General features: G+C 39.7%; 1 protein-coding gene across 13 annotated transcripts in view; it reads left to right on the forward strand.

Annotated features, from left to right (window-relative positions):
* KLHL32 (kelch like family member 32) overlaps positions 1–26,917 on the forward strand; it is a 266,625-nt gene that overhangs the window by 224,992 nt on the left and 14,716 nt on the right. For 12 of the 13 annotated variants that reach the window (XM_079939791.1, XM_079939790.1, XM_079939792.1 and 9 more), the window contains 3 exons: positions 13,880–13,938; positions 17,075–17,267; positions 18,934–19,028. In XM_079939791.1, coding sequence (XP_079795917.1) covers positions 13,880–13,938; positions 17,075–17,267; positions 18,934–19,028 — 347 coding nt within the window. Of the gene's footprint in view, positions 1–13,879; positions 13,939–17,074; positions 17,268–18,933; positions 19,029–26,917 lie in introns of those variants that run through there. The other variant, XR_013830872.1, reaches the window with a different exon arrangement.

Consider the following 26,917-nt stretch of genomic DNA (forward strand, 5'->3'; position numbering starts at 1 on the left):
TTTTGTTTTGTTTGTTCGTTTGATTTGTTTTTTAGATTCTACATATAAGTGAAATCATACAGTATTTGTCTTTCTTGGTCTGACTATTTTCCTTAGCATAATACCCTCTAGATCCAACTGTGTTGTCACAAATATAAGGATTTCATTCTTTTTTATGGCTGAGTAATATTCCATTACATATATCACATCTTCCTTATTCATTCATCCATCAGTGGACACTTAGGTTTCTTCCATATGTTGGCTGTTGTAAATAATGCTGCAATGAACATAAACATAGGGGTGCATATGTCTTTTTGAATTAGTGTTTTTGTTTTCTTTGGATAAATACCCAGAAATGGAATTGCTGGATGATAAGGTAGTTCTGTTTTTAATTTATTGAGGAATTTCCATACTGTTCTCCATAGTGGCTGCAACAACCTAAATTCCCACCAACAGTGCACAAAAGTCCCCTTTTTCTATATCCTTGACAACACTTGTTATTTCTTGTCTTTTTGGTAATAGCCATTTTGACATGTGTGAGGTGGTTTTGATTCATTTCCCTGTTGATTAGTGATGTTGAGCATCTTTTCATGTGTCTGTTGGCCATCTGTATTTCTTCCTTAGAAAAATATCTGTTCAGGTTGTCTGCTCATTTTTCAATCAGATTGTCTATTTTTTGATATTAAGTTGTGTGAGTTATTTATATATTTTGAATATTAACCCCTTATGGGATATATCATTTGCAAATATCTTCTTCCATTCAGGAGGCTGCCTTTTTGTTTTGTTGATGATTTCCCTTGCTGTGAAAAAGCTTTTTAGTTTGATATAGTCCCATTTGTTTTTTTTTTTTTTTTTGCTTTTGTTTACATTGACTGGAGAGGCAAATTCAAAAATACTGCTAAGAGTGATATCAAAGAGTGTATTGCCTATGTTTTCTTCTAGGAGTTTTTATGGTTTCAGGTCTTACATTTAAGCCTTTAATCCACTTTGCGTTTACTTTTGTGTGTGGTATAAGAAAGTGGTCTAGTTTCGTTCTTTTGCATGTACCTGTCCAATTTTACCAACACCATTTATCAGTGAGACTGTGTTTTACCCAAAGTATATTTCTAGCTTCTTTTTGATAGATTAATTGACAAAAGAAGCATGGCTTTCTTTCTGGGCTCTCTATTTTGTTCCATTGATCTATGTGTCTGTTTTTATACCAGTGCCATACAGTTTTGATAACTATAGCTGTATAGTACAGTTTGAAATTAGGGAGTGTGATACCTCCAGCTTTGTTCTCCTTTCTTAATATTGCTTTGGCTATTTGGGGTCTTTTCTGGTTTGTTACAAATTTTAGGATTATTTATTCCAGTTCTATAAAAACTGCCATTGGTATTTTGTTTCTTTTTCTTTCTTTCTTTTGAATTTTATTTTATTTATTTTTTTATACAGCAGGTCCTTATTAGTTATCCATTTTATACATATTAGTGTATACATGTCAATCCCAATCTCCCAATTCATCACACACACACCCCCACCACCACCACCACTTTCCCCCCTTGGTGTCTATATGTTTGTTCTCTACATCTCTGTCTCTGTTTCTGTCCTGCAAACCGGTTCATCTGTACCATTTTTCTAGATTCCACATACATGCGTTAATATACGATATTTGTTTTTCTCTTTCTGACTTACTTCACTCTGTATGAGAGTTTCTAGATCTTTCCACATCTCTACAAATGACCCAGTTTTGTTCCTTCTTATGGCTGAGTAATATCTCATTGTATATATGTACCACATCTTATTTATCCATTCGTCTGTCGAAGGGCATTTAGGTTGCTTCCATGACCTGGCTATTGTAAAGAGTGCTGCAATGAACATTGGGGTGCATGTGTCTTTTTGAATTATGGTTTTCTCTGGGTATATGCCCAGTAGTAGGATTGCTGGGTCATATGGTAATTCTATTTTTAGTTTTTTAAGGAACCTTCGTACTGTTCTCCACAGTGGCTGTATCAATTTACATTACCACCAAAAGTGCAACAGGGTTCCCTTTTCTCCACACCCTCTCCACCATTTGTTGTTTGTAGATTTTCTGATGATGCCCATTCTAACTGGTGTGAGGTGATACCTCATTGTGGTTTTGATCTGCATTTCCCTAATAATTAGTGATGTTGAGCAGCTTTTCATGTACTTCTTGGCCATCTGTATGTCTTCTTTAGAAAAATATCTGATTAGGTCTTCTGCCCATTTTTTGATTGGGTTATTTCTTTTTTTAATATTGAGCTGCATGAGCTGTTTATATATTTTGGAGATTAATCCTTTGTCCTTTGATTCGTTTGCAAATATTTTCTCTCATTCTGAGGGTTGTCTTTTAGTCTTGTTTGTAGTTTCCTTTGCTTTGCAAAAGCTTTTAAGTTTCATTAGGTCCCATTTGTTTATTTTTGTTTGTATTTCCATTACTCTAGGAGGTGGATCAAAAAAGAGCTTGATGTGATTTATGTCAAAGAGTGTTCTGCATATGTTTTCCTCTAATAGTTTTATAGTGTCTGGTCTTACATTTAGGTCTCTAATCCATTTTGAGTTTATTTTTGTGTACAGTGTTAGGGAATGTTCTCATTTCATTCTCTTATATGTAGCTGTCCAGTTTTCCCAGCACCACTTATTGAAGAGACTGTCTTTTCTCCATTGTATATCCTACGCTTCCTGTCATAGACTAGTTGACCATAGGTGTGTGGGTTTATCTCTGGGTTTTCTATCCTGTTCCATTGATCTATATTTCTGTTTTCGTGCAAGTACCATATTGTCTTGATTACTGTAGCTTTGTAGTATGGTCTGAAGTCAGGGAGTCTGATTCCTCCAGCTACGTTTTTTTCCCTCAAGACTGCTTTGGATGGGCTTCCCTGATGGCACAGTGGTTGAGAATCTGCCTGCCAATGCAGGGGACATGGGTTCGAGCCCTGGTCTGGAAAGATCCCACATGCCATGGAGCAACTAAGCCCGTGCACCACAACTACTGAGGCTGCACTCTGGAGCCCGCGAGCCCCAACTACTGAAGACTGCACACCTAGAGATGCAGGCTCCGCAACAAGAGAAGCCACCGCAATGAGAAACCTGTGCACCGCAATGAAGAGTAGCCCCCCCACTCGCCACAACTAGAGAAGAGCCCGTGCGCAGCAACAAAGACCCAACACAGCCAAAAATAAATAAATTTATTTTTTTAAAAAAAAGACTGCTTTGGCTATTCAGGGTCTTCTGTGTCTCCATACAAATTTTAAGATTTTTTGTTCTACTTCTGCAAAAAATGCCACTGGTAATTTGATAGGGATTGCATTGAATCTGTAGATTGCTTTGGGTAGTATGTCATTTTCACAATATTGATTCTTCCAATCCAAAAACATGGTATATCTCTCTGTTTGTGTCATTTTTGATTTCCTTCATCAGTGTCTTATAGTTTTCTGAGTACATGTCTTTTACCTCCTTAGGAGGGTTTATTCCTAGGTATTTTATTCTTTTTGTTGCAATGGTGAATGGGATTGTTTCCTTAATTTCACTTTCTGATCTTTTGTTTTTAGTGTATAGGAATGCAAGAGATTTCTGTGCATTAATTTTGTATCCTGCAACTTTACCAGATTCATTGATTAGCTCTAGTAGTTTTCTCATGGCATCTTTAGGATTCTCTATGTACAGTATCATGTCATCTGCAAATAGTGACAGTTTTACTTCTTCTTTGCCAATTTGTATTCCTTTTATTTGTTTTTCTTCTCTGATTGCCATGGCTAGGACTTCCAAAACTATGTTGAATAACAGTGGCGAGAGTGGACATTCTTGTCTTTATGTTAGAGGAAATGCTTTCAGTTTTTCACCATTGAGAGTGATGTTTGTTGTGGGTTTGTCATATATGGCCTTTATTATGTTGAGCTAGGTTCCGTCTATGCCCACTTACTGTAGAGTTTTTTTTTTTTTATCACAAATGGGTGTTGAATTTTGTCAAAAGCTTTTTTCTGCATCTATTGAGATGATCATATTGTTTTTATTCTTCTATTTCTGATATGGTGTATCACATTGATTGATTTGTATATATTGAAGAATCCTTGTATCCCTGGGATAAATCCCACTTGATCATGGTGTATTATCCTTTTACTGTGTTGTTGGATTCTGTTTGCTAGTATTTTGTTGAGGATTTTTGCGTCTATATTCATCAGTGATATTGGCCTGTAATTTTCTTTTTTTGTAGTATCTTTGTCTGGTTTTGGTATCAGGGTGATGGTGGCCTCATAGAATGAGTTTGCAGAGGAGTGTTCCTTCCTCTGAAAATTTTTGGAAGAGTTTGAGAAGGATGGGTGTTAGCTCTTCTCTAAATGTTTGATAGAATTCACCTATGAAGCCATCTGGTCCTGGACTTTTGTTTGTTGGAAGATATTTAATCCCAGTTTCAATTTCATTAGTTGTGATTGGTCTGTTCATATTTTCTACTTCTTCCTGGTTCAGTCTTGGAAGGTTATGCCTTTCAAAGAATTTGTCCATTTCTTCCAGGTTGTCCAGTTTATTGGCACAGAGTTGCTTGTAGTAGTGTCGTAGGATGCTTTGTATTTCTGCAGTATCCATTGTAACTGCTCCTTTTTCATTCTAATTTTATTGATTTGAGTCCTCTCCCTCTTTTTATTGATGAGTCTGGCTAAAGGTTTATCAATTTTGTTTATCTTCTTAAAGAACCAGCTTTTAGTTTTTTTGACCTTTGTTATTGTTTTCTTTGTTTCTATTTCATTTATTTCTGCTCTGATCTTTATGATTTCTTTCCTTCTAGTAATTTTGAGTTTTGTTTGTTCTTCTTTCTCTAGTTCCTTTGGGTGTTCTAAGGTTAGATTGTTTATTTGAGGTTTTTCTTGTTTCTTGAGGTAGGCTTGTATTGCTATAAACTTCACTCTTAGAACTGCTTTTGCTGCATCCCATAGGTTTTGGATCATCCTGTTTTCATCATAATTTGTCTCTAGTTATTTTTTGATTTCCTCTTTGATTTCTTCAGTGATCTCTTGGTTATTTAGTAACGTATTGTTTAGCCTCCTGGTGTTTGTGTTTTTTATGTTTTTTTTTCCCTGTAATTGATTTCTAATCTTATAGGGTTATGGTCCGAGAAGATGCTTGATATGATCTCAGTTTTCTTAAGTTTACCAAGTCTTGATTTGTGACCCAATATGTAATCTATAATGGAGAATGTTCCATGTGCACTTGAGAAGATAGTATAATCTGCTGTTTTTGGATGGAATGTCTTATAAATGTCAATTAGATCTATCTGGTGTATTGTGTCATTTAAAGCTTGTGTTTCCTTATTAATTTTCTTTCTGGATGATCTGTCCATTGGTGTAAGTGAGGTGTTAAAGTCCCCCACTATGACTGAGTTACTGTCAATTTCCTCTTTTATAGCTGTTAGCAGTTGCCTTATGTATTGAGGTGCTCCTATGTTGTGTGCATATATATGTATAATTGTTATATCTTCTTCTTGGATTGATCGCTTGATCATTATGTAGTGTCCTTCCTTGTCTCTTGTAACATTGTTTATTTTAAAGTCTATTTTATGTGATACGAGTATTGCTACTCCAGCTCTCTTTTGATTTCCATTTGCATGGAATATCTTTTTCCATCCCCTCAATTTCAGTCTGTATGTGTCCCTAGGTCTGAAGTGGGTCTCTTGTAGACAGCATATATATGGGTTTTGTTTTTGTATCCATTCGGTGAGCTGGTGTCTTTTGGTTGGAGCATTTAATCCATTCACATTTAAGGTAATTATCGATATGTATGTTCCTTTTACCATTTTCTTAATTGTTTTGGGTTTGTTTTTGTAGGTCCTTTTCTTCTCTTGTGTTATCCACTTAGAAGTTCCTTTAGCGTTTGTTGTAGAGATGGTTTGGTGGTGCTGAATTCTCTTGGCTTTTGCTTGTCTGTAAAGTTTTTGATTTCTCTCTCGAATTTGAATGCGATCCTTGCTGGGTAGGGTAATCTTGGTTGTACGTTCTTCCCTTTCATCACTTTAAATATATCGTGCAACTGCCTTCTGGCTTGTAGAGTTTCTCCTGAGAAATCAGCTGTTAACCTTATGGGAGTTCCCTTGTATATTATTGGTCGTTTTTCCCTTGTTGCTTTCAATAATTTTTCTGTCTTTAATTTTTGTCAATTTGTTTACTGTGTGTCTCCGCGTGTTTCTCTTTGGGTTTATCCTGCCTGGGACTGTCTGTGCTTCCTGGACTTGGATGGCTACTTCCTTTCTCATGTTAGGGAAGTTTTCGACTATAATCTCTTCAAATATTTTCTCGGGTCCTTTCTCTCTTCTCCTTCTGGGACCCCTATAATGCAAATGTTGTTGCGTTTAATGTTGTCCCAGAGGTCTCTTAGGCTGTCTTCATTTCGTTTCATTCTTTTTTCTTTATTCTGTTCTGTGGCAGTGAATTCCACCATTCTGTCTTCCAGGTCACTTATCTGTTGTTCTGCCTCAGTTATTCTGCTATTGACTCCTTCTAGTGTATTTTTCATTTCAGTTATTGTTTTGTTCATCTCTGTTTGTTTGTTTTTTAATTCTTCTAGGTGTTTGTTCTTTAATTCTTCTAGGTCTTTGTTAAACATTTCTTGCATCTTCCCGATCTTTGCCTCCATTCTTTTTCCTAGGTCCTGAATCACTTCACTGTCATTATTCTGAATTCTTTTTCTGGAAGGTTGCCTATCTCCACTTCATTTAGTTGTTTTTCTGGGGTTTTATCTTGTTCCTTTATCTGGTACATAGCCCTCTGCCTTTTCATTTTGTCTTATCTTTCTGTGAATGTGCTTTTTGTTCCACAGGCTGCAGGATTGTAGTTCGTCTTGCTTCTGCTGTCTGCCCTCTGGTGGATGAGGCTATCTAAGAGGCTTGTGCAAGCTTCCTGATGGGAGGGACTGGTGGAGGGTAGAGCTGGCTGTTGCTCTGATGGGCAGAGCTCAGTAAAACTTTAATCCGCTTGTTTGCTGATGGGTGGGACTGGCTTCCCTCCTTCCTGGTTGTTTGGCCTGAGGTGACCCAGCACTGGAGACTACCCAGATCTTTGTTGGGGCTAATGGTGGAATCTGGGAGGGCTCATGCCAAGGAGTACTTCCCTGAACTTCTGCTGCCAGTGTCCTTGTCCCCACGGTTAGACACAGCCACCCCCCGCCTCTGCAGGAGACCCTCCAAAACTAGCAGGTAGGTCTGGTTCAGTCTCCTGTGGGGTCACTGCTCCTTTCCCTGGGTCCTGATGCACACACTACTTTGTGTGTGCCCTCCAAGAATGGAGTCTTTATTTACCGCAGTCCTGTCTTAGTCCTGCAATCAAATCCCGCTAACCTTCAAAGTCTGATTCTCTTGCAATTCCTCCTCCCATTCCTGGACCCCCAGGTTGGGAAGCCTGATATGGGGCTCAGAACCTTCACTCCAGTGGGTGGACTTCTGTGGTATAAGTGTTCTCCAGTTTGTGAGTCACCCACCCAGCATTTGTGGGATTTGATATTATTGTGATTATGCCCCTCCTACTGTCTCATTGCAGCTTCTCCTTTGTCTTTGGATGTGGGGTATCTTTTTTGGTGAGTTCCAGTGTCTTCCTGTCGATGATTGTTCAGCAGTTAGTTGTGATTCTGGTGCTCTCGCAAGAGGGAGTCGCCATTGGTATTTTGATAGGGATTGCATTTAATTTGTAGATTGCTTTGGGTAGTATGGACATTTTAACAATATTAATTCTTCTTATCCATGAGTAAATATGGTATGTCTTTCCATTTATTTGTGTTATCTTCATTTTCTTTCATCAGTATCTTATAGTTATCAGAAGTACAGGTGTTTTCCTCCTTGGTTAAATTTATTCCTAAGTATTTTATTCTTTTTGATGCAGTTGAAAATGGGATTTTCTTTATTTCTTTTTCTGATAGTTTGTTATTAGTGTACATAGATGCAGAAGATTTATGTATGTGAATTTTGTATCCTGCAAATTTACTGAAGTCATTTATTAGTTCTAATAGTGTTTTGGTTGGAGTCTTTAAGATTTTCTGTATGTAAGTATTGTGTCACCTGCAAATAGTGAAAGTTTTACCTATTCCTTTCCAATTTGAATGCCTCCTCTCTCCCCCCCACCCATTGCTAGTGCTAGAATTTCTAATACTGTGTTAAATAACAGTGGCAAGAGTGGGCATCCTTATCTTCTCCCTGATCTTAGAGGAAAATATTTCAGCTTTTAACCTTGGATTTATGTTAGGTGTGGGTTTGTCATATGTGGTCCTTTTTACGGTGAAGTATGTTCCCTCTATACCCACTCTGTTGTGAGAGTGTTTAACATAAATCGATGTTGAATTTTGTCAAATTCTTTTTCTTCATCTATTGCGTGTTTGTGTTTTTTCCAGTTTTCTTCTTATAATTGATTTCTAGTTTCATACTGTTGTTGGTCAGAAAAGTAGCTTGATAATGATTTAAATCTCCTTAAATTTATTGAGACTTTTTTGTGGACTAATGTGATTTATCCTGAAGAATGATCCATGTGCCCTTGAAAAGAATCTGTATTCTGCTGGTTTTGGATGAAAGGTTCTGTGTATCTATTAAGGCTGTATGGCCTCATGTGTCGTTTAAGGGCAATATTTCCTTACTGATTTTCTGTCTAGATCATCTATCCATTGATGCAAGTGGGGTGTTAAAGTCCCCTACTATTGTATTACTGTCAATATCTCCTTCATGTATGTTAATATTTGCTTTATGTATTTAGGTGCTCCTGTGTTGGGTGCATAAATATTTATGTGTCATATGCTCTTGTTGGATTGATGCCTTTATTATTACATAACACCTTTTTTGTCGCTTGTTGCAGTCTTTGTTTTAAAGTCTATTTTGTATGATATAAGTATTGCTATCCCAATTTTCTTTTCATTTCCATTTACATGGAGTATGTTATTCCATCCCTTCACTTTTAGTCTGTGTGTGTGTTTAGATCTGGAGTGATTCTCCTATAGGGTGTGTGTGTGTGTGTGTGTGTGTGTGTGTGTGTGTGTGTGTGTGTGTGTATCTTGTTTTTTTTATCCATTCAGCTACCCTCTTTTGATTGGATCACTAAGTCTCTTTACATTTGAAGTGATTATTGATAGGTATGCACTTATTGCTATTTTGCTAATTTTTTTCTGGGTGTTTCTATAGTTCTTCCCTCTTCTTTCTTCTTCTATGTTCTCTTCCCTTGTGGCTTTCTTTAGTAATATGTTTGCTTTCCTTTCTTTTTATTTTTTGTGTATTTGTTACAGGTTTTTGGTTTTTGGTTACCATGAGGTTCCTGTAGTAACAATCTGTTTATAGCTGTTTAAATTAATGGTCACTTAAATTAGAGTGCATTCTAAAAGCACTGCATTTTTGTCCATCCTCCACATTTTATGTTTTTGATGTTATCTTTTACATCTTTTTATTTTGTGTATCACTTAACTAATTATTTTAGATATAGATGATTTTACTACCTTTGTCTTTTAACCTTCATACTAGCTTTGTAGGTGGTTCTTATCCACCTTTACTGTATGTTTGCTTTTACCAGTGAGATTTTTTCTTTCATAATTTTCTTGTTTCTAGTTATGGCCTTTTCTTTTTTGCTTGAAGAAATTCCCTTAACATTTCTTGTAATGTTGGTTTAGTGGTGATGAACTCCTTTAGGTTTTTTTTTTTGTGGTACGCGGGCCTCTCACTGTTGTGGCCTCTCCCGCTGCGGAGCACAGGCTCTGGATGTGCAGGCTCAGCGGCCATGGCTCACGGGCCCAGCCACTCCACAGCATGTGGGATCTTCCCGGACCGGGGCACGAATCCGTGTCCCCTGCATCGGCAGGCGGACTCTCAACCACTGTGCCACCAGGCAAGCCCTCATTGAGCTTTTATTTGTGTAGTAAACTCTTCAGTTCTGAAAGATATTACTTCAATTCTGAAAGATAAACTTGCCAGGTAGTGTCTTCTTGGTTGTAAGTTTTTTTCCTTTCAGTACTTTGAATATATTGTGCCAGTTCCTTCTGGACTATAAATTTTGTGCTGAAAACTCAGCTCATTATCTTATGGGGGTTCCCTTGTAAGTAACTAGTTGTTTTTCTCTTGATGCTTTTAATATCTTCTCTTTAACTTTTGACATTTCAATTGTAATGTGTCTTGGTGTGGGTCTCTTTGGTTTCATCTTGTTTGGGACTCTGTACTTCATGGACTTGGATGTCTGTTTCCTTCATCAGGTTAGGGAAGTTTTTTAACCATTATTTCATCAAATAGGTTTCCTGTCCCCATTTCTCTCTTTTCTCCTTCTGGGACCCCTTTGTTGTGAATTTTAGTAAGCTTGATGTTGTTCCAGAGGTCCGTTAAACTCTTTTTTCTTTTTGGTGTTCTGATTGGATGATTTCCACTACCCTGTCTTCCAGTTGGTTGATCCATTCTTCTGCATCTGCTGTTGGTTCCCTCTGGTGTATTTTTCATTTCCGTTATTGTATTCTTCAGTTCTGATTGGTTCTGTTTTACATTTTCTCTTTGTTGAAAGTTCTCATTGTGTTCCTCCATTCTTCTCCTCAGTTTGGTGAGCATCATTTTGGCTATTCCTTTGAACTCTTTATCTGGTAATTTGCTTATCTCCATATTGTTTAGTTGTTTTTCTGAGGATTTGTTCTTTTTGTTTGGAAGGTCTCTTCGTTTTGCCTAACTCTCTGTGGTTGTTTCTTTGTATTAGGTATATCAGCTAGGTCTCTCCGTTTGAAAGAGTGGCCTTATGTAGGTGTCCTATGGGGCTCAGTGGTGCAATCTCCCCTGCTTACCCGAGCCAGGAACTCTAGGGGTTTCCCCTGTGTGGGATAGCTGTGCCTTCCTGTTTTGTTTGGGCTGTGATTGGTGCAGGTGTGCTGGTGGGTGGGGCTGGCCCCCAGCATGAGTGGCTGCAAGGCCTGGCCATGACTGTTACAGGTGCACTGTTTATGGGACTGGTCTCCAGTGTGGCAGATACCTTGGTGAGACACCGGTCAGTGCTGGATGGAGCAGCTCACTTGATAGGGTGAGGCAGGAGCTGCTTTGGAGGGGCCAGCTGAGACAGGCCGGTTGGGCAGGGCTGATCCTCAAGGGATGCTGGGGCAGGGTGGATGGTGTTAGCTAGGTTGACTGAGCGTGACAAAAATGGTGCCCACCTGTGCTGGGCCAGCTAGGTGGAAGGACAGTAAAAAGATGCCTGCCAGCACTTCTGTTCCTAGAGAAAGTTCCACCAGATTGTTGCTCCTTTGGCACATGCCCTAAAATTAGTCAGTGAATCTCCTTCTCATATGGCCCAGGTACTTTTCAAGCTGCTGCCTTTGCACTGGGACTTGGAGTGAGTGAGTTTGTGTCCAAGCCCTTCAAGAGCAGTCTCGGTTTCCCACATCCCTCTGGCTCTCCTGAATATAATCCTCACTGTTTTTCAAAGCTGCACATTATTGGGGCTTGTTTCCTGGTGCAGGTCCTCTGGGCTGGGAATCCCAATGTGGGGCTCAGACTCCTTGCTCATCAGGGGCTACCACCACTGTGGTTGTGATATCCCTCCCACTTGTGGTTGCTGTACCCAGTGTGTGGGTTCTGACTAGGCTACATTTGTGTCCCTACTTCTCATCTCAACATCCTTAGTTGCAGAAAATCTGTTCTGCTAGTCTTCAGGTCATTCTCAGAGATTTGTAGTTACCGTTTTGGTGTGTTTGTGGGAGGAGGTAAGCTCAGGATCTTCCTACTCTGCTTTCTTGATCCTGCCCCAGTACACATTTTTTAAAATCAAAAAATTTCCCTATGAAACTTATAGTTTGGCTCAATTTTAGATCTTTATTGCAAAATGAGTTGCTCCTTTGTCATACTTATTAAAATAAGAATGTTATTCATTTTACGCTAGCATCTAGAACTCTGTATAGGGCAATATTTCTAAAGATAGATTTTTTTGGGGGGTTCTCATACTTCTGTTATTTTACTACCTAATATTTAATATCTACTAGTGTTATTTTCTCACTGTGCTCTTTTATGTGTTGTTTTATAGTTTTTCCATTTGGTCATAAAAATTAAAGTAGAATCAATAATTTCTAGGTTTTACAGGTCTCAGTGTACACCCCAAATGTGAAAAGAAGTATGAGGACAAATGGGAGAATCTTAGCTAGAATTGTGATAGGATTTTAGTGGTTCTTGGTCTAGCAGAAGGTCTCAAGTCTTTTGGATCTAAGCTGTTGTCAAGAGGGCTTCAAAAAAGTTGAGAATAACAGCAGCTGTTATCTGCGCTGTCCAATATGGTAGCTAGTAGCCAGGTAAGACTCATATAAGAAAAGCTCATTACCTTATTGAGCACTTGAAGTGTGGCTAATCTGGATTGACTTGTTCTGTGTCAAAAATGCACAGGACTTTGAGGACTCAGTATGAAAGAAAGAATATAAAATAGCTCAATAAGTTTTTATTAATTTTATGTTGAAATGGTAATACTTTGGCTACACAGCAGTTCACCCTTATGTGCAGTTTTGCTTTCTGTGGTTTTAGTTACCCACAATCAAACATGGTCTGGAAATATTAAATGGAAAATTCCCTAAGTAAACAGTTCGGAAGTTTTAAGTTGTGCACCGTCCTGAATAGCATGATGAAATCTCGTGCCATTCCACTCCATCATGCTCCAGATCCCCAAACACTGACATGGTCTGCTTTTGACATTTAACCATTGACAGCATCATGGCTCCATGACCCAGGGTCACCTGAAGCAGATGATCCTTCCTCTGACGTACTGTCAGAAGGTCAGTAGTCGCCTGATGATATGTCACAATGCTTATATCATTCCCCTCACTTCATCTCATCAAGTAGGTTATCATCTACGTCATCACCAGAAGAAGGAGGAGTACAATACAGTAAGGTATTTTGAGAGAGATACCACATTTACATAACTTTTGTTAGAGTACATGGTTATAATTGTTCAAATTCATTACTAGTTATTGTTGTTAATCTCTAACTGTGCCTAATTTATACATTAAACTTTATCATAGGTATGTATGTATAGGAAAAAACAAAATATATATATGTTTGGTACTATCCACACTTTAAGGCATCTATGCAGGCCTTGGAATGTGTCCCCCACAGATAAGGGAGCACTACTTTTTTTTTTTTTTTTTTTTTTTTTTTGTGGTATGCGGGCCTCTCACTGTTGTGGCCTCTCCCGTTGCAGAGCACAGGCTCCGGATGCACAGGCTCAGCGGCCATGGCTCACGGGCCCGGCCACTCCGCGGCATGTGGGATCTTCCCAGACCGGGGCACGAACCCGTGTCCCCTGCATCGGCAGGCGGACTCTCAACCACTGCGCCACTAGGGAAGCCCGGGAGCACTACTTTTTAATGTGAACACTGGGAAGTTTAAAATGGCATATGTAACTCCTGTTTGCGGTTCTTATTATATTCTGTTGGACAGCACTGGCTCTAGATCTCTTTTGATAAGTAATGTATTTTCTTAGATATGGGTCTTCCAAAGAGACATCAAGATATCACTATGTTAGTGCACATAAGACTAGAGCTGTAAAATTACCAAGGTAGCTAAGGACAAGACTTTTCCATATAACTCTGCCCCAGCATAACCTGTACAGAGATTTGTCTAAGTGCGCTATGCTTGCTCCCACTCCCTCACCATACTTCGCCCTTCATTCTGGCCATGCAGAGCAGCTTGACAAAATTGGGGGCCTCCTGGAAATCTCAGCATACTTGTTGCTTGCTCTCAGCTGGATCGCTTCTGAAATGTTTCTTGAAAATGCAACTGCTTCAACAATAAGCTTCTTAATTATGTCGTGGGTTCACCACGAGGGTATACAAACAGACCCTCAGCAGTAGCTAATTTTCCTTTAATTGTATCTCATTCTCATGTTGGAATATCCCATTTCTTATTCATGAAAGCCTAACACGTGTTAATCCATTACAGGTGGAGTAACTAACACGGCACAATATCAGAACAGACTAATGGTATATGAACCTAACCAGGTAAGACTCATATAAGAAAAGCTCATTACCTTAATTAAAATGAATTTTTAAAGATTGCTACAGTAATTAGGAGTTGGAATGCCAAGTCTATACACACACATGCAACTTAAACTTACATAGAGAAAAGGAAGCATCTGGTTAAACTTTTTGGTTGCCTTTTTTTTCTCACAAAACACAGAATTTCAGCTCTTGTCGTTTTATGCTATACTCAATGCTCAACTTTTTCAGAGTTTTGCATAATGTAGGAAAAAGGGAAAATATATTGATGAGTTAAATGCCTTTATTACCATGTATCTCAAGTGGCTGTTCATCATTGAGGCATCATGAGAAAGGAATTGGATTGTCCTGTTGCCACATCCTTTTAGAAGGCCTGTCATTCTCGGAGGGGAACGTGCTTATGGTTTCCTTATTCCCAAATAAAGTGATAACTTTTATTTAACTCTATATAGTCAACGTATCCCAGGACAGTGTGTAGGACAAATCTGAAGGAGAAGTATCTGAAGAGTTGGCGCATGTTTTTCATCTAAGAGCTGGGCCTGCACTGGGAGTATTTTGATGGTGGCTGTCCCTTCTATCCACTTTTCATGCACACTTAATGACTTTTCTTTCCCCAAAAGAAGAACTATTTTTATTCTCTTTTCCTTCTACCAAAGTATCTGTAACTGTGGCACATGTTTGCTGAATTTTGTCATTTCTATGATTTTGGTAATATAAGTATTTTTCATGATTTTGACAATATTCCAGAATGATTTGATTAGGAGGTTTCATCTTCATCAGCTGAAGATAATGGAACACAAAACAACAGGTTGGCTTTGGCACTCTGGGTTGGGACTAGCCATCAAATATATGTTCAGAGTGACCTCAGTCTATTTAGTATTTTTTAATTTTAACAATTACTTGATTCTGAGTTTAGCGAAGGTATTTCTGTCTTTGCAAGTGTTTCCTGATGTCATTAGAGGCTGTAGGTTTCAGAGACCACATGTCCCTGGGCCGGATGTCCCAAGAGGGATCATTAATTGCAGTTGCTTAAGTTTGGTGCACACGTGGTTAAAGAGGAAGGTGTTAACATTTCTCAGATGAGTTCTGTTTCATGTTTGTACACACATGCTCTTTTTAAAAATTCTGCTGGCATATTGTTTACGGTGGGTACTGGCAAACATCACATCTGCTTGCATCTTGCTCAGAATCTCAATAACTCTATCATTCAGCCCTGGTGCTTATTTCTCTTCTAGGCCTTTGTGGAGAGTCGATAATGCCTGCCATCTGCCACAGAGCACATCGCTACCTGCCAACAGGCAGGCTGGGGTGACCTCTGCTTCCCCAGCACTGATTAGTATTCACACGCTAGCTTATTAGGAATGACCCCACCAGGCCTCTCTGTTTCTTTGCCTTTGCAGCGGTTGGCGGCTCACCTGGCAGGCACGGCAGTGAAGGAAGCTAAAGATATAATCAGGGGATGCAGTCAGGCTTTGCAAACCAGATGGCATCCATAGTCCTGTGGCAGGGGACTGGACTGCTAGTGGAAACATTGATTCCTAGTACTGTGATGGGTTGCCTCATTTTAGAAAGCACCTAAGGAAAGCATCATCAGTCTTGAGTTAAATCCACTCATGCATAATGTATTAAAGATATTTCTTAAGAGAATATCTGAAAGAAAGGTTTGACTGTTTTATTAAAGATACATTTAATTGGAGGGAGGTTCTTAATGTGACATGTTTAAAAAGCGGGGAGCAGATAAATTCAAGCCTTAAAAAACTGGACAAACCATTTTCTTTTTCTCATGTTAGTGTGTCTTTAAAAGAGAAATTACAAATGAGCCAGTCGATAAGCCAATAGTGAATGGACCAATATTTATACAAAACTTTCTTTTTTCCTTCTTCCTTTACAGCTCTGTGAACTGAAATTCTGTGTATTCAAACCATCATACGATTTTTCTGGTCGAAATCCAAATTTTTCTCTGCAAAAAGAAATAATCTATGTTCTTCCTGTATGTTTAGTGTTTATGTAAAAAGAAAATGGTAAGGTTTACTTACCTGACCATTACTTAGCTGAGATTTAAAATTAAAGTCATATTTGATTTTCATCTATTTTTACATTATATTTTAAATAGGAGCCTTATTTGAGAGGGGTTGAGCATACCTTTCTCATTCCTGAGAGTGATCTAGAACCAAAAATTAGAGGTTTCACCATTCCCTAAAGTTACCACAGAACATTGGTCTTCTAACAAAACAGATAACCATGTGCCTGGAAATAACCTTTCCCAATCTGCTGAAGATGTGAGTGTAAATATATTAAAGGCTGTGAGGGGTTTGTTGCTGAATCAAATCTTTTTTTTTTTTTTTTTGCGGTACGCGGGCCTCTCACTGCTGTGGCCTCTCCCGTTGCGGAGCACAGGCTCTGGACGCGCAGGCTCAGCGGCCATGGCTCACGGGCCGAGCCGCACTGCGGCATGTGGGATCCTCACGAACCCGTGTCCCCTGCATCAGCAGGCGGACTCTCAACCACTGTGCCACCAGGGAAGCCCCCACAATAACTTTTTAAAAGTGCATATTATTGGACATATGTGCCAGGCATTGTTCTAAATGCTTTAGGTGTATCAGCTCATTTACTCTTCACAAAAGGCTTGTCAGGTGGGTACTGTTATCTCTGTTTTACAGATGAGGAAACAGGCACACACAGGTTAAGTAAATTGCCAAGGTCACACACAGATGATAAACTCAGGCATTCTGGATCCAGAGCCTGTTTTGTTATCATTATACCACCATACACAGTATACCTAACCATGCACTTGTACTCTTAAGTCATTTGCAGGAGTAAGTTCTCTCAATTGGGAGAAATAACCAATCATGAAAACTTCTAAATTCCCATATGCTCCCCTTACAAATTCAAAATGCAACCCAAGGAAGAGGAAATGCCTTACGTAAGTTGCAAATAGAGTTAGAACATGTGGGCTCTTCTGCACTTGTTCTCAGGCAAGAAGCCCATACCTTTCAAAGTATATAAACAACATTCAAATAGAATGTGATTGACCAACATTAGAGTCCCCACTACTAATGAGGCACTGCTGTTTTCTGCCCTGGAGGTCTCCACTTAACAGAATTCACCTGAGTTTCTTTTTTCTCTTTTTTTGTCTCAGAATAAGTGGATAAGCCGCAGCCCCATGCTGCAGAGGCGGGTCTACCATTCCATGGCTGCTGTTCAAAGGAAGCTTTATGTTCTTGGAGGCAATGACCTGGACTACAATAACGACCGGGTCCTCGTGCGGCATATAGATGCCTACAACATGGACGCTGACCAGTGGACGCGTTGTAATTTTAACCTGTTGACTGGCAAGTACCTTTGATTGAGTAAATCGGGAAAAGCAGAGATTCAGGAAGTTGCCATACTTGTTTTCTTAGATAGCCGTAGTGCAGCTGTAAATATTAAGTGCATGGTGGTAGAACAACTTGCTCTTATTACCCAGAAGGGTGTGCATTGTTTATCTCACAAAATCGGACTCAATCAGGTGGCTGAACATCTGGTTTCTCAGGGCCTGTGTTACCTTTGTGTGTGTTTTCACGTTGCCGAGAGAGACGTGTCAGGTCCATTATTGTCTATCAGTATTCATGTAGGAACATTGGTATAAGTAGGAGGAACCGGGTGTTGAAAGAGGTAATGACTCTTTACAGGAGCAATTTATTTTTTACTTCTCACTACTTTTAGTCCTCTTATTTCTTGCGAGTGCAGAATGGTCTTCATTGTCAGTGTCAAATATCGTTTCTGCCTGTATTCTCCTAAAGACAAAACCTTAGAGATGTTCCGTGCATGGGGGTTTGGCAGCACTTCTGGCCACACAGACGCACCCAAGCATTACCACGGGGTAGCACTAGGTAGGGACCATACTCATCCCACAGGGGAATAAAATGAAAGCAGCGAACAGCTTACCCCTGACTTTTTTTTATGAAGTTGAAAATTTGTCCTTCCTTTTCGGCCTACGTGATTAAGATCCCTTCTAGGCTGCTCTAGTAGGAAAATCGCAAACTGGAACGGGTGGGCTGGACTGTTGCCTCAAGACACTTTAATATGCTGAGTGGGCACTCAATCACTCACAGCTGCTGCTACGGAGGCCACAGTGGGGGCATAACCAGTGTGAGAGGTTCAGATGCTTTGTATTGAGCTCCTGTTTTTGCGAAAATGATCTTTGAGGCCCACCTACAAGCACTTAACTCTTAAGTTGCTGTAGTGGTACCTTAGCCCCTTGGTCCCTCGATCTGTGATTCTGTCTGCTATAGGATCCAGCTTATTTGTTACCCGAGTCAATCCTGTGTCAGCCCATCAATAAAAAGAGACTATCTCACTCTCTGATGGCCTCCAGGGAAGAATATGTAGTAGTGAGTTATTCTATCTTCTTTTTTAAGTGGGGGAGGAACCTTTCATCATTTTGGCGTGTCAGTATCTAGGGACTACCCAGGCTGGTCCCAGCTCAGGAACTTTAATATAGTCTTAAAACTGTTGTGTATGTAAAGAAAAGAAGGATAGTAACTTTACCAATCTTTTCTCTCATTTATCTTCATTTGGGGCACACTAGGGGCATGGCTCTGTTTTATTGGCTTCTTGCGGTTGCAGCCATTACAAATGTAAGCACTTGCTTAAAAGCATTTGTAGTACAAGAGGTGTTTTGCATTCCTAAAATATACCATATCAACTAATGGCATACAACATAGTATAAAATTTAGTTCTATGTGGATTATTGCTGTATTTAATGCTGTATTTACTAACTTGGCTGGCTATTAAGTGTTATGGCCGGATTCTGACCCAACACAGAGTCATTCTCTGAGAGTGGTTAATTCTTCCCTCTGAGAACTGGGAGACAGTGATTAGTTGAGGCAGAAATCCTGTGGAATATACAAGTGTGCCACAGAGGGAAATTGTATCCTTCAGTGGCAAAAGGGTTAATGAAGACATGCAAGGAAATGGATTTATTTTTCCTCTTTTATTCACTTCTCTTTACTTTAGGCCAAAATGAATCTGGAGTTGCTGTCCATAATGAGAGAATATATTTAGTGGGTGGATATTCGATTTGGACAAACGAGCCTCTGGCTTGCATCCAGGTGAGTGGTTTAAGTTCCTTTTGGAGTTTGTTCAAGTGGTTCAGTGAGGTTATTTTTGCAATGCTGCTATTGCAGGGAGAGATGTTTACAGGTAGGAAAAAGATTGAGCTTCCTTTGTGCAGCTAGTTCAGCCACTAAACTTCATCCTGCATCCTAAAGATGCTAACTAATAAATGATGGAGCCCTGTTGAAAATAAAGATGGCAGTGAGCTTTGGAAACATGTTATACTGGAAATAGGGAAAGTGGAATGCTTTTTCCTTTCTTTTAAACCAAAACATCTAGAAATCTTGGTAATAGTACTTTCACATCTGCAAAACTTTACAAATGTCTCCTTTCTATACCATTTTCTTATTTTCTGTATTACAATTCATTCAACAAATGCCACCTATGAAGGTGGTGTTCTTTCCTGGCAGAAGTGAGTAGTAGTTGTTTACGATTGGAAGCTTGTATTGCTTCCCGCTTAGAACTGTTTTTACTGTGTTCTGTAGGTGTTTTTATCATGTTTTCATTTTCATTTGTCTCCAGGTAATTTTTTAATTCCTCTTTGATTTCTTCAGTGATCCACTGGTTGTTGAGTAGCATGTAGGTTAGCATCCATGGGTTGTGTTTTTTGCAGTTTTTTCCTACAGTTAATTTTTATTCTAGTAGAGTTGTAGTCATAAAAAGATGCTTGATATGATTCCACTATTCTTAAATTTACCAAGGCTTGTTTTGTGGTCTAGCATGTGATCTATCATGGAGAATGTTCCATGTGCAACTGAAAAGAATGTGTATTCTGTTGCTTTTGGATGGAATGTCCTGTATGTGGCTATTAAGTCCATCTGGTTTGATGCTTCATTTAAGTCCAGTGTTTCTTTATTGATTTTCTGTCTGGGTGATCTGTTCACTGATGTAAGTGGCATGTTAAAATACCCTACTATTATTGTGTTACTGTCGTTATCCCCCTTTATGTCTGTTAATATTCACTTTATGTATTTAGGTGCTCCTATTTTAGGTGCATAGATATTTACAAGTGTTATATCTTCTACTTGGATTGACTTCTTGATCATTATGTTATGCCCTTCTGTGTGTCTTGTACCAGTCTTTGTTTAAACTCTGTTTTGTCTGATATAAGTATTGCTACACTGGCTTTCTTTTGATTTCCATTTGTATGGAAAATCTTTTTCAATCCCCTCACTTTCAGTGTATGCGTGTGTTTAGATATGAAGTGAGTCTCTTGTGGGCAGCATATATATAGGTCTTGTTTTTGTATCCATTCAGCCACTCTGTGTCTTTTGATTGAAGCGTTTTGTGCATTTACATTTAAAGTAATTATCAATATGTATGTTCCTATTGCCATTTTGTTAATTTTGGGGGGGTTGTTTTTGTAGATCTTTCTTCCCCCTTCTTTTGTTCTCTTGTGATTTGATGACTATATTTAGTGTTATGTTTGGATTCCTTTCTCTTTTTTTCTATGTACCTATTGTAGATTTTTGATTACCATGAGGTTTATATATAGCAATCTGTGTATGTGTGTGTGTGTACATAGTTTTAAAACATACATGTTGTTTTAAGTTGCTGATCTCTTAATTTCAAATGCATTTTAACAACCCTGCATTTGTATTCCCCTCATGATTACTGTTTTTGACATCATGTTTTATATCACATTGTTTTGTGTATCCCTTAACTGCTTATTGTGGATATAAATGAGTTTTACTACTTTTGTGTTTTAACTTTTCTACTGGCTTTCTGTGTGGATGATTTCCTACCTTAACCGTTTGTTTACATTTACTGATGAGCTTTTTCCATTCATAATTTTCATGTTTCTAGTTGTGGCCTTTTAAGTGAAATAGAAAAGAGAAGCTCCTTTAACGTTTCTTGTAAAGCTGGTTTGGTGGTGCTGAACTCTGCTAGCTTTTGCTTGTTTGTAAAACTTTTGACCTCTCCGTTAATTCTAAAAGAGAGCCTTGCTGGGTGGAGTATTCTTGGTTGTAGGGTTTTCCCTTTCATCACTTTAAATATATTGTGCCAATCCCTTCTGGCCTGCAGAGTTTCTGTTAAAAAGTCAGCTTATAGCCTTATGACAGTTCCCTCGTGTACAACTTTTTGCTTTTCCCTTGCAGTTCTTAATATTCTTTCTTTAATTTTTGCCATTTTAATCAATGTATCTTGGTGTGTTCCTTTTTGGGTTAATCCTGTATGGGACTCTGTGCTTCCTGGATTTGGGTGACTGTTTCCTTTCCCAGATTAGGGAAGTTTTCAATTATTATGTCTTCAAGTATTTTCTCAGCCCCTTTCTCTCTTCTCTTGGGACCCCTATAATGCGAATATTAGTGTGATTGATGGTGTCTCAGAGGTCTCTTAAATTGTCCTCATTTATTTTTATTCTTTTTTCTGTTCAGCATCAGTGATTTCCACTACTCTGTCTTCCAGCTCACTGATTCATACCTCTGTATCATAGAGTCTGTTGATTCCTTCTAGTGTATTTTTCATTTCAGTTATTGTATTCTTCATCTCTGGTTGTTCTTTATAGTTTCTAACTGTTAAAAACTTCTGGGCCTCCCTGGTGGCGCAGTGGTTGAGAGTCCGCCTGCCGATGCAGGGGACGTGGGTTCGTGCCGCGGTCCGGGAGGATCCCACATGCCGCGGAGCGGCTGGGCCTGTGAGCCGTGGCTGCTGTGCCTGCGCGTCCGGAGCCTGTGCTCCGCAACGGGAGAGGCCACAACAGTGAGAGGCCTGCATACCGGAAAAAACAAAACAAAACAAAAAAACAAAAAAAAACCCTTCTAACTTCTTGCTTTGTGCATTCATTCTTCTCCTAAGTTCTTTGATCATCTTTACAGTCACTACCCTGAACTCTTTCTCAGGTAGATTGCCTATCCATTTCACTTAATTCTTCTGGGGTTTTTATCTTGTTCCTTCATTTGGAGTATGTCCCTCTGTTGCCTTGTTTTGCCTAACTTGCATTTAAAATTTTTCTGTGTCTGGTAGGTTGGTTACAGTTCCCAGCCTTGGGTAAGTGACCTTTTGTAGGAGATGTCCTATGCATCTTGGCAGCACACACCCCTCTCATCACCAGAGCTACATGCTCTAGTGGTGCCCCTATATGGGCTGCATGGGTCCTTCTTTTGTGACGGGCTGACTGCTGTGGCTCGCTGGAGGATGGAGTCAGGGTCCAGAAGACCTCAGGGCTGCTGCCTGCCCACTGGTGGATGAAGCCAGATCCTGGGCCTAATGCTGGCCTACTGGTGGGCAGAACTGAGTTCTGGGAACTGGTTGCAGGGCCCAGGGGTTCCAGAGCTATTGTCCAACCACTGGTGGCTGTGGCTAGTTCCTAACACAGTTGGTTGCAGGGTCTGGGCTGTCCTGAAGCTTGTATTGGCCTGCTAATGGGCAAGGCCAGGGCCCAGCCAGTGTGAGGGCAGGGTCTGGCCTGCTGGTGGAATGGCCAGTTCCACAGCCTGCAGGGCTGTGGTTGTATTGTGGCTCATGTTCACCCCCTTGGTGGTTAACAGTGGTCCTGAGACTAGAGAGGCTCACCAGAGGCTGTTGCAAAGGACCAGGGATTTCTGGGGCTGCCCACTGTGTCCCAGCATCTCTGGGTGGAGGGCCCTAGGGGCCCCATATCTAGTGTCTGTGTACTAGTTTGTAGGGCTGTGTCCTGAGCCCTCTGGTAGGCAGAGCCATGTCCGGGGAGCTCTGGGCTCAGGGAGTTTTAAGGCAGCCCTTCTGCTAATGGGTGGAGCTGTCTCTGCTCAGTTAGCTGCTTGGCCTGAGGCATCCCAGCACTGGTACCTAGTCTGTTGGGCCAGGGTAGGGCTGGGTCCCAAGGCTAAAAAGGTAGAGGGAGGATTAAAAAGTGGCGCTTGCCAGCACCAGTGTCCATGAGGTAGAATGAGCTCCCCAGAATGGCTGCCTCCAGTGTCTGTGTTCACAGGGTGAGCTGTGAGATCACTCCAAGATAAGCAGGTAGGTCTGACCAAGGCTTCTTTCAAATTACTGCTTCTGCTCTAGGACCAGGAGTGTAAGATTTCATGTGCACCCTTTAAGAGTGAAGTCTCTATTTCCTCCAGTCCTCAGGCACTCCTGAAAGTAGGCGCTGCTGGCCTTCAAAGCCAAATGCTCTGGGGGCTCATCTTCCCAGTGTAGGACCCCTGTGCTGGGAAATCCAACACGGGGCTCAGACCCCTCACTCCTTTGGCAGAACCTCTGCAATTGTAATTACTCTCACCACTGTGGGTTGCCCACCTGTGGGTATGGAACTTGACTAAATCACAACTCCGCCTCTCTTACCCATCTCGGTGTGGTACCTTCTTTATATCTTTAGTTGTAGAAAGTCTTTTCTGGTAGGTTCCAAACTTTTTCATCAATGGTTGTTCTGCAAATAGTTGTAATTTTGGTGTGCCTGTGAGAGGAGGTGAGCTTAGGGTCTTCTACTGTACCATCTTGGCCAATCTCCAGAGGCAGTACACTCTTCGACATCAATCTTAGAAATATTATTTTTAATGTGTCTCTATTTCCTGGCTTCTGGAGTATCCAGGGTTGTTCCTCTGACTCTAATGTCTCCTCTTTCATTTCTAATTTATTTATTTTCTTCTTTGATTAGCAGTTATATTATTATCATTTTTTATTGGGGTATAGTTGTTTTACAATGTTGTTAGTTTCTACTGTACAGCGAGTAGAGTTCCCTGTGCCATACAGCAGGTTCCTATTAGTTATCTGTTTTATACATAGTAGTGTATATATGTCAATCCCAATCTCCCAATTCATCCTACCACCACCCCCCCGCTTTCCCCTCTTGGTGTCCATACATTTGTTCTCTACATCTGTCTCTATTTCTGCCTTGCAAACTGGTTCATCTGTGCCATTTTTCTAGATTCCACATATATACATTAATATACGATAGTTGTTTTTCTCTTTCTGACTTAACTTCTAATTTATTTGAGTCCTCTCTTTTTTCCTTGGTAAGTCTAGCTACAGGTTTACCTATTTTTGTTTATCTTTTAAAAGTGGGTTTAAGCTTTACTGACCTTTTCTATTGTCTTTTTATAGTTTCTATTTCATTTATTTCCACTCTGATCTTTGTTGTTTCCTTCCTCTACTAACTTTTGGGCTTAGTTTGTTCTTCTGTATCTAGTTCCTAGTGTAAATTTAGGTTATTTATTTGAACTTTTTTTTCTTAACGTAGGTACCTCTATGATCTTCTCTCTTTCAACAGCTTCTGCTGCATCCCATAAGTTTTAGTATGTTACATTACATTTTCATTTGCTTCAAGGTATTTTCTGATTTTTCTTTTGATTTCTTCTTTGACCCGTTGTTCAGTGACATGTTATTTAATCCTCACATATTTGTGAATTTTCCAGTTTTCTTCTTCTGATTCCTAATTTCATACCATTGTGGTCGGAAAGGATGTGTGATATGATTTCAATCTTAATAAATTTAAGACTTGTTTTGTGGCCTAACATATATCCTGGGGAGTGTTCCAGAATATATTTTCCTCAAGTGTACATGGGACATTTATAAAAACCAATCATGTACTAGGGTTAAGGCTACAAAGACTTAAAAATTAAGTATTATGTATGTAGACTATAATATCTAACTACAATGTAATTAAGTTAGAACTTAAAAAGTTAGTTAAATAAACTCCTACTTTGCTAAATAACTCATGGGTTAAAGAAGTCCTAATGGAAGTTTAAAAAATACCCAGAACTTAAGGATAATAAAAACAGTACATAGCAAAGCATGTGGGATACATATAGCATAAGTTAGAACATGAACAAAAAAACCTTCAAAGTAGAAGAGAGAATAATAACGATAGGAAAATAATGAAGTAGGAAACAAAAATACAGTAGAAAAAATTATCAAAGGCACAAATTAGTTCTTTGAAAAATCTTGAAACTCTTTATGGGAGTCTTTAGTTAACTGAAGTCTACCTTGTACTAGAGTTTGGTCCTATCTTTTGGATAACAACAAACAAGCAAACTATTTTCTTTCAAGGAGGGCTTCCAGTCTTTCATCTGTGCATGTATTTGTCAGTCACTGTCTTTGGGGTTTCTTTTTATTTTGTTCTTTTCAGAACTGTAGAACACTGAACTGAGCAATAGGCAGGGATCTGTAATGCTGGGACCCTGGTTTTTAAGTGGTTTGGGACCCTTCATTTGACTACTTACTCAATAGAAGCAAGTTTGGGTTTATTAAAAAGATGCAAATTTTAAATATACGTATGGGTATATTTCTACTAATTGTAATGTTCAATTAGATGAAGGAATAGAAATCAAGATGGAATGGTCACTAATCATATACACTAATTAACGCTTCATGACTTCTGGTTGTTCCCAAACAAATCTGTCCTCAAAAGATGAAGAGGTGAGGTACATGTGTATATCTTAAACCAGAGGATATTCTAGAGTAGCCTCAGAACTACAGTGATTCTAAAAAAGATGTGATTCTTAAATGTTTTAATCAATGCCTATGTTAGTGGAATAAATTTCATCTCTGAGACTGGACAGTAAAATATTCTACTATATTTGCTTTTTTAAAAAATTAGCATTATGAAAAGTTCTGTGTTCCAGTAGTCATTTTGAAGTACCAAATCAATCAGTAATTTTGCAAATGCTGTGTTTATTCCCTTGGCTGGCACAGTAGTCTCACAAAGCACAGATAAATTTGAAAAAGGCTTTTAAGAGCCTTTATTGTTTATAGATAATAAGTTCATATAAGCATATGGATTGTCACTTGAAGAGATGCTTGGAATGAAAGTCTTCATTGATAAGAGACTTTCATTTTAGTTATTCACAACTGGTTATGGTTTACATTACCATTCATTCTAAACTATGGTTGCACAATCTCAAATACTTGTTTTTTTGGTGACTACAGAACTATTTATTTTGGTTCACTATAAGTAAATATGTTGATGGTTGGAGAGACTAGCTACGTGTTCAAAAGGAAGCCATTTCTCTACTACTTGCTGGAAGAATATCCAACAGAGAAGAAAGATGAGAGACTGGAATAGTGTTTATGAGAAGATATTGATTAGACAGTAGAAATTCCTGAGTACCTATCAGCAGGATGAAAATTTCAGGAAAGAGAGGAGACAAGATGGTGGAGTAGAAAGATGTGAGCTCACCTCTTCTTACGGAAGCACCAAAATTACAAGTAACCGCTGAACAACCACTGACAAAAAAACACTGCATCCTACCTAAAAAGTTACCCTACATCCAAAGACAAAGAAGAATCCACAGCTAGATTGTAGGTGGGACGCAACTGCGATAAAATCCAATCCCATATATGCTGGGTGTAAAATAATTATGCCACAGAAGTTCTCCTACAGGAGTGAAGGTCCTGAGTCCCACCTCAGGCCTCCCCAGCCTGGGGGTCTGGCAATGGAAGGAGGAGGCCCCAGGAAGTGTGGCTTTGAAGGCCAGCAGGGTTTGACCATAGGGATTCCACAGGACTGGGGGAAACAGAAACTCCACTCTTGGAGGGCGCATACAGGGTCTTGTGCACGTCAGGACTCAGGGAAGAAGTGGTGACCTCATGAGAGAGTGGGGCAGACTTACCTGCTAGTATTATATTGGAGGGTCTCCTGCAGAGGCACGAGGCGGCTGACTCACTGCTGGGACAAGGACACTGGCGGTGGTAGTCTGGGGTGTACTCATTGCCGTGAGTCCTCTTGGAGGCCTCCATTTTCTCACCGAGACCTGGCCCCAACCAACAGTCTGTAGTTCCAATGCTGGGACGTCTCAGGACAAACAACCAACAGGGCAGGAAAACAGACCCACACATCAGCAGAGAGGCGCTTAAAGTCTTCCCGAATAAACAGGTAGCTGATAAACACACCCCCTGACATGGTCCATCCCACCAGAGGGACAAGACCAAGCACCAGCCACGAGTGGGCAGGTACCAGTCC

Source organism: Stenella coeruleoalba (genome assembly GCF_951394435.1).
Source record: "Stenella coeruleoalba genome assembly, chromosome: 12".
NCBI classification, from domain to species: domain Eukaryota; kingdom Metazoa; phylum Chordata; class Mammalia; order Artiodactyla; family Delphinidae; genus Stenella; species Stenella coeruleoalba.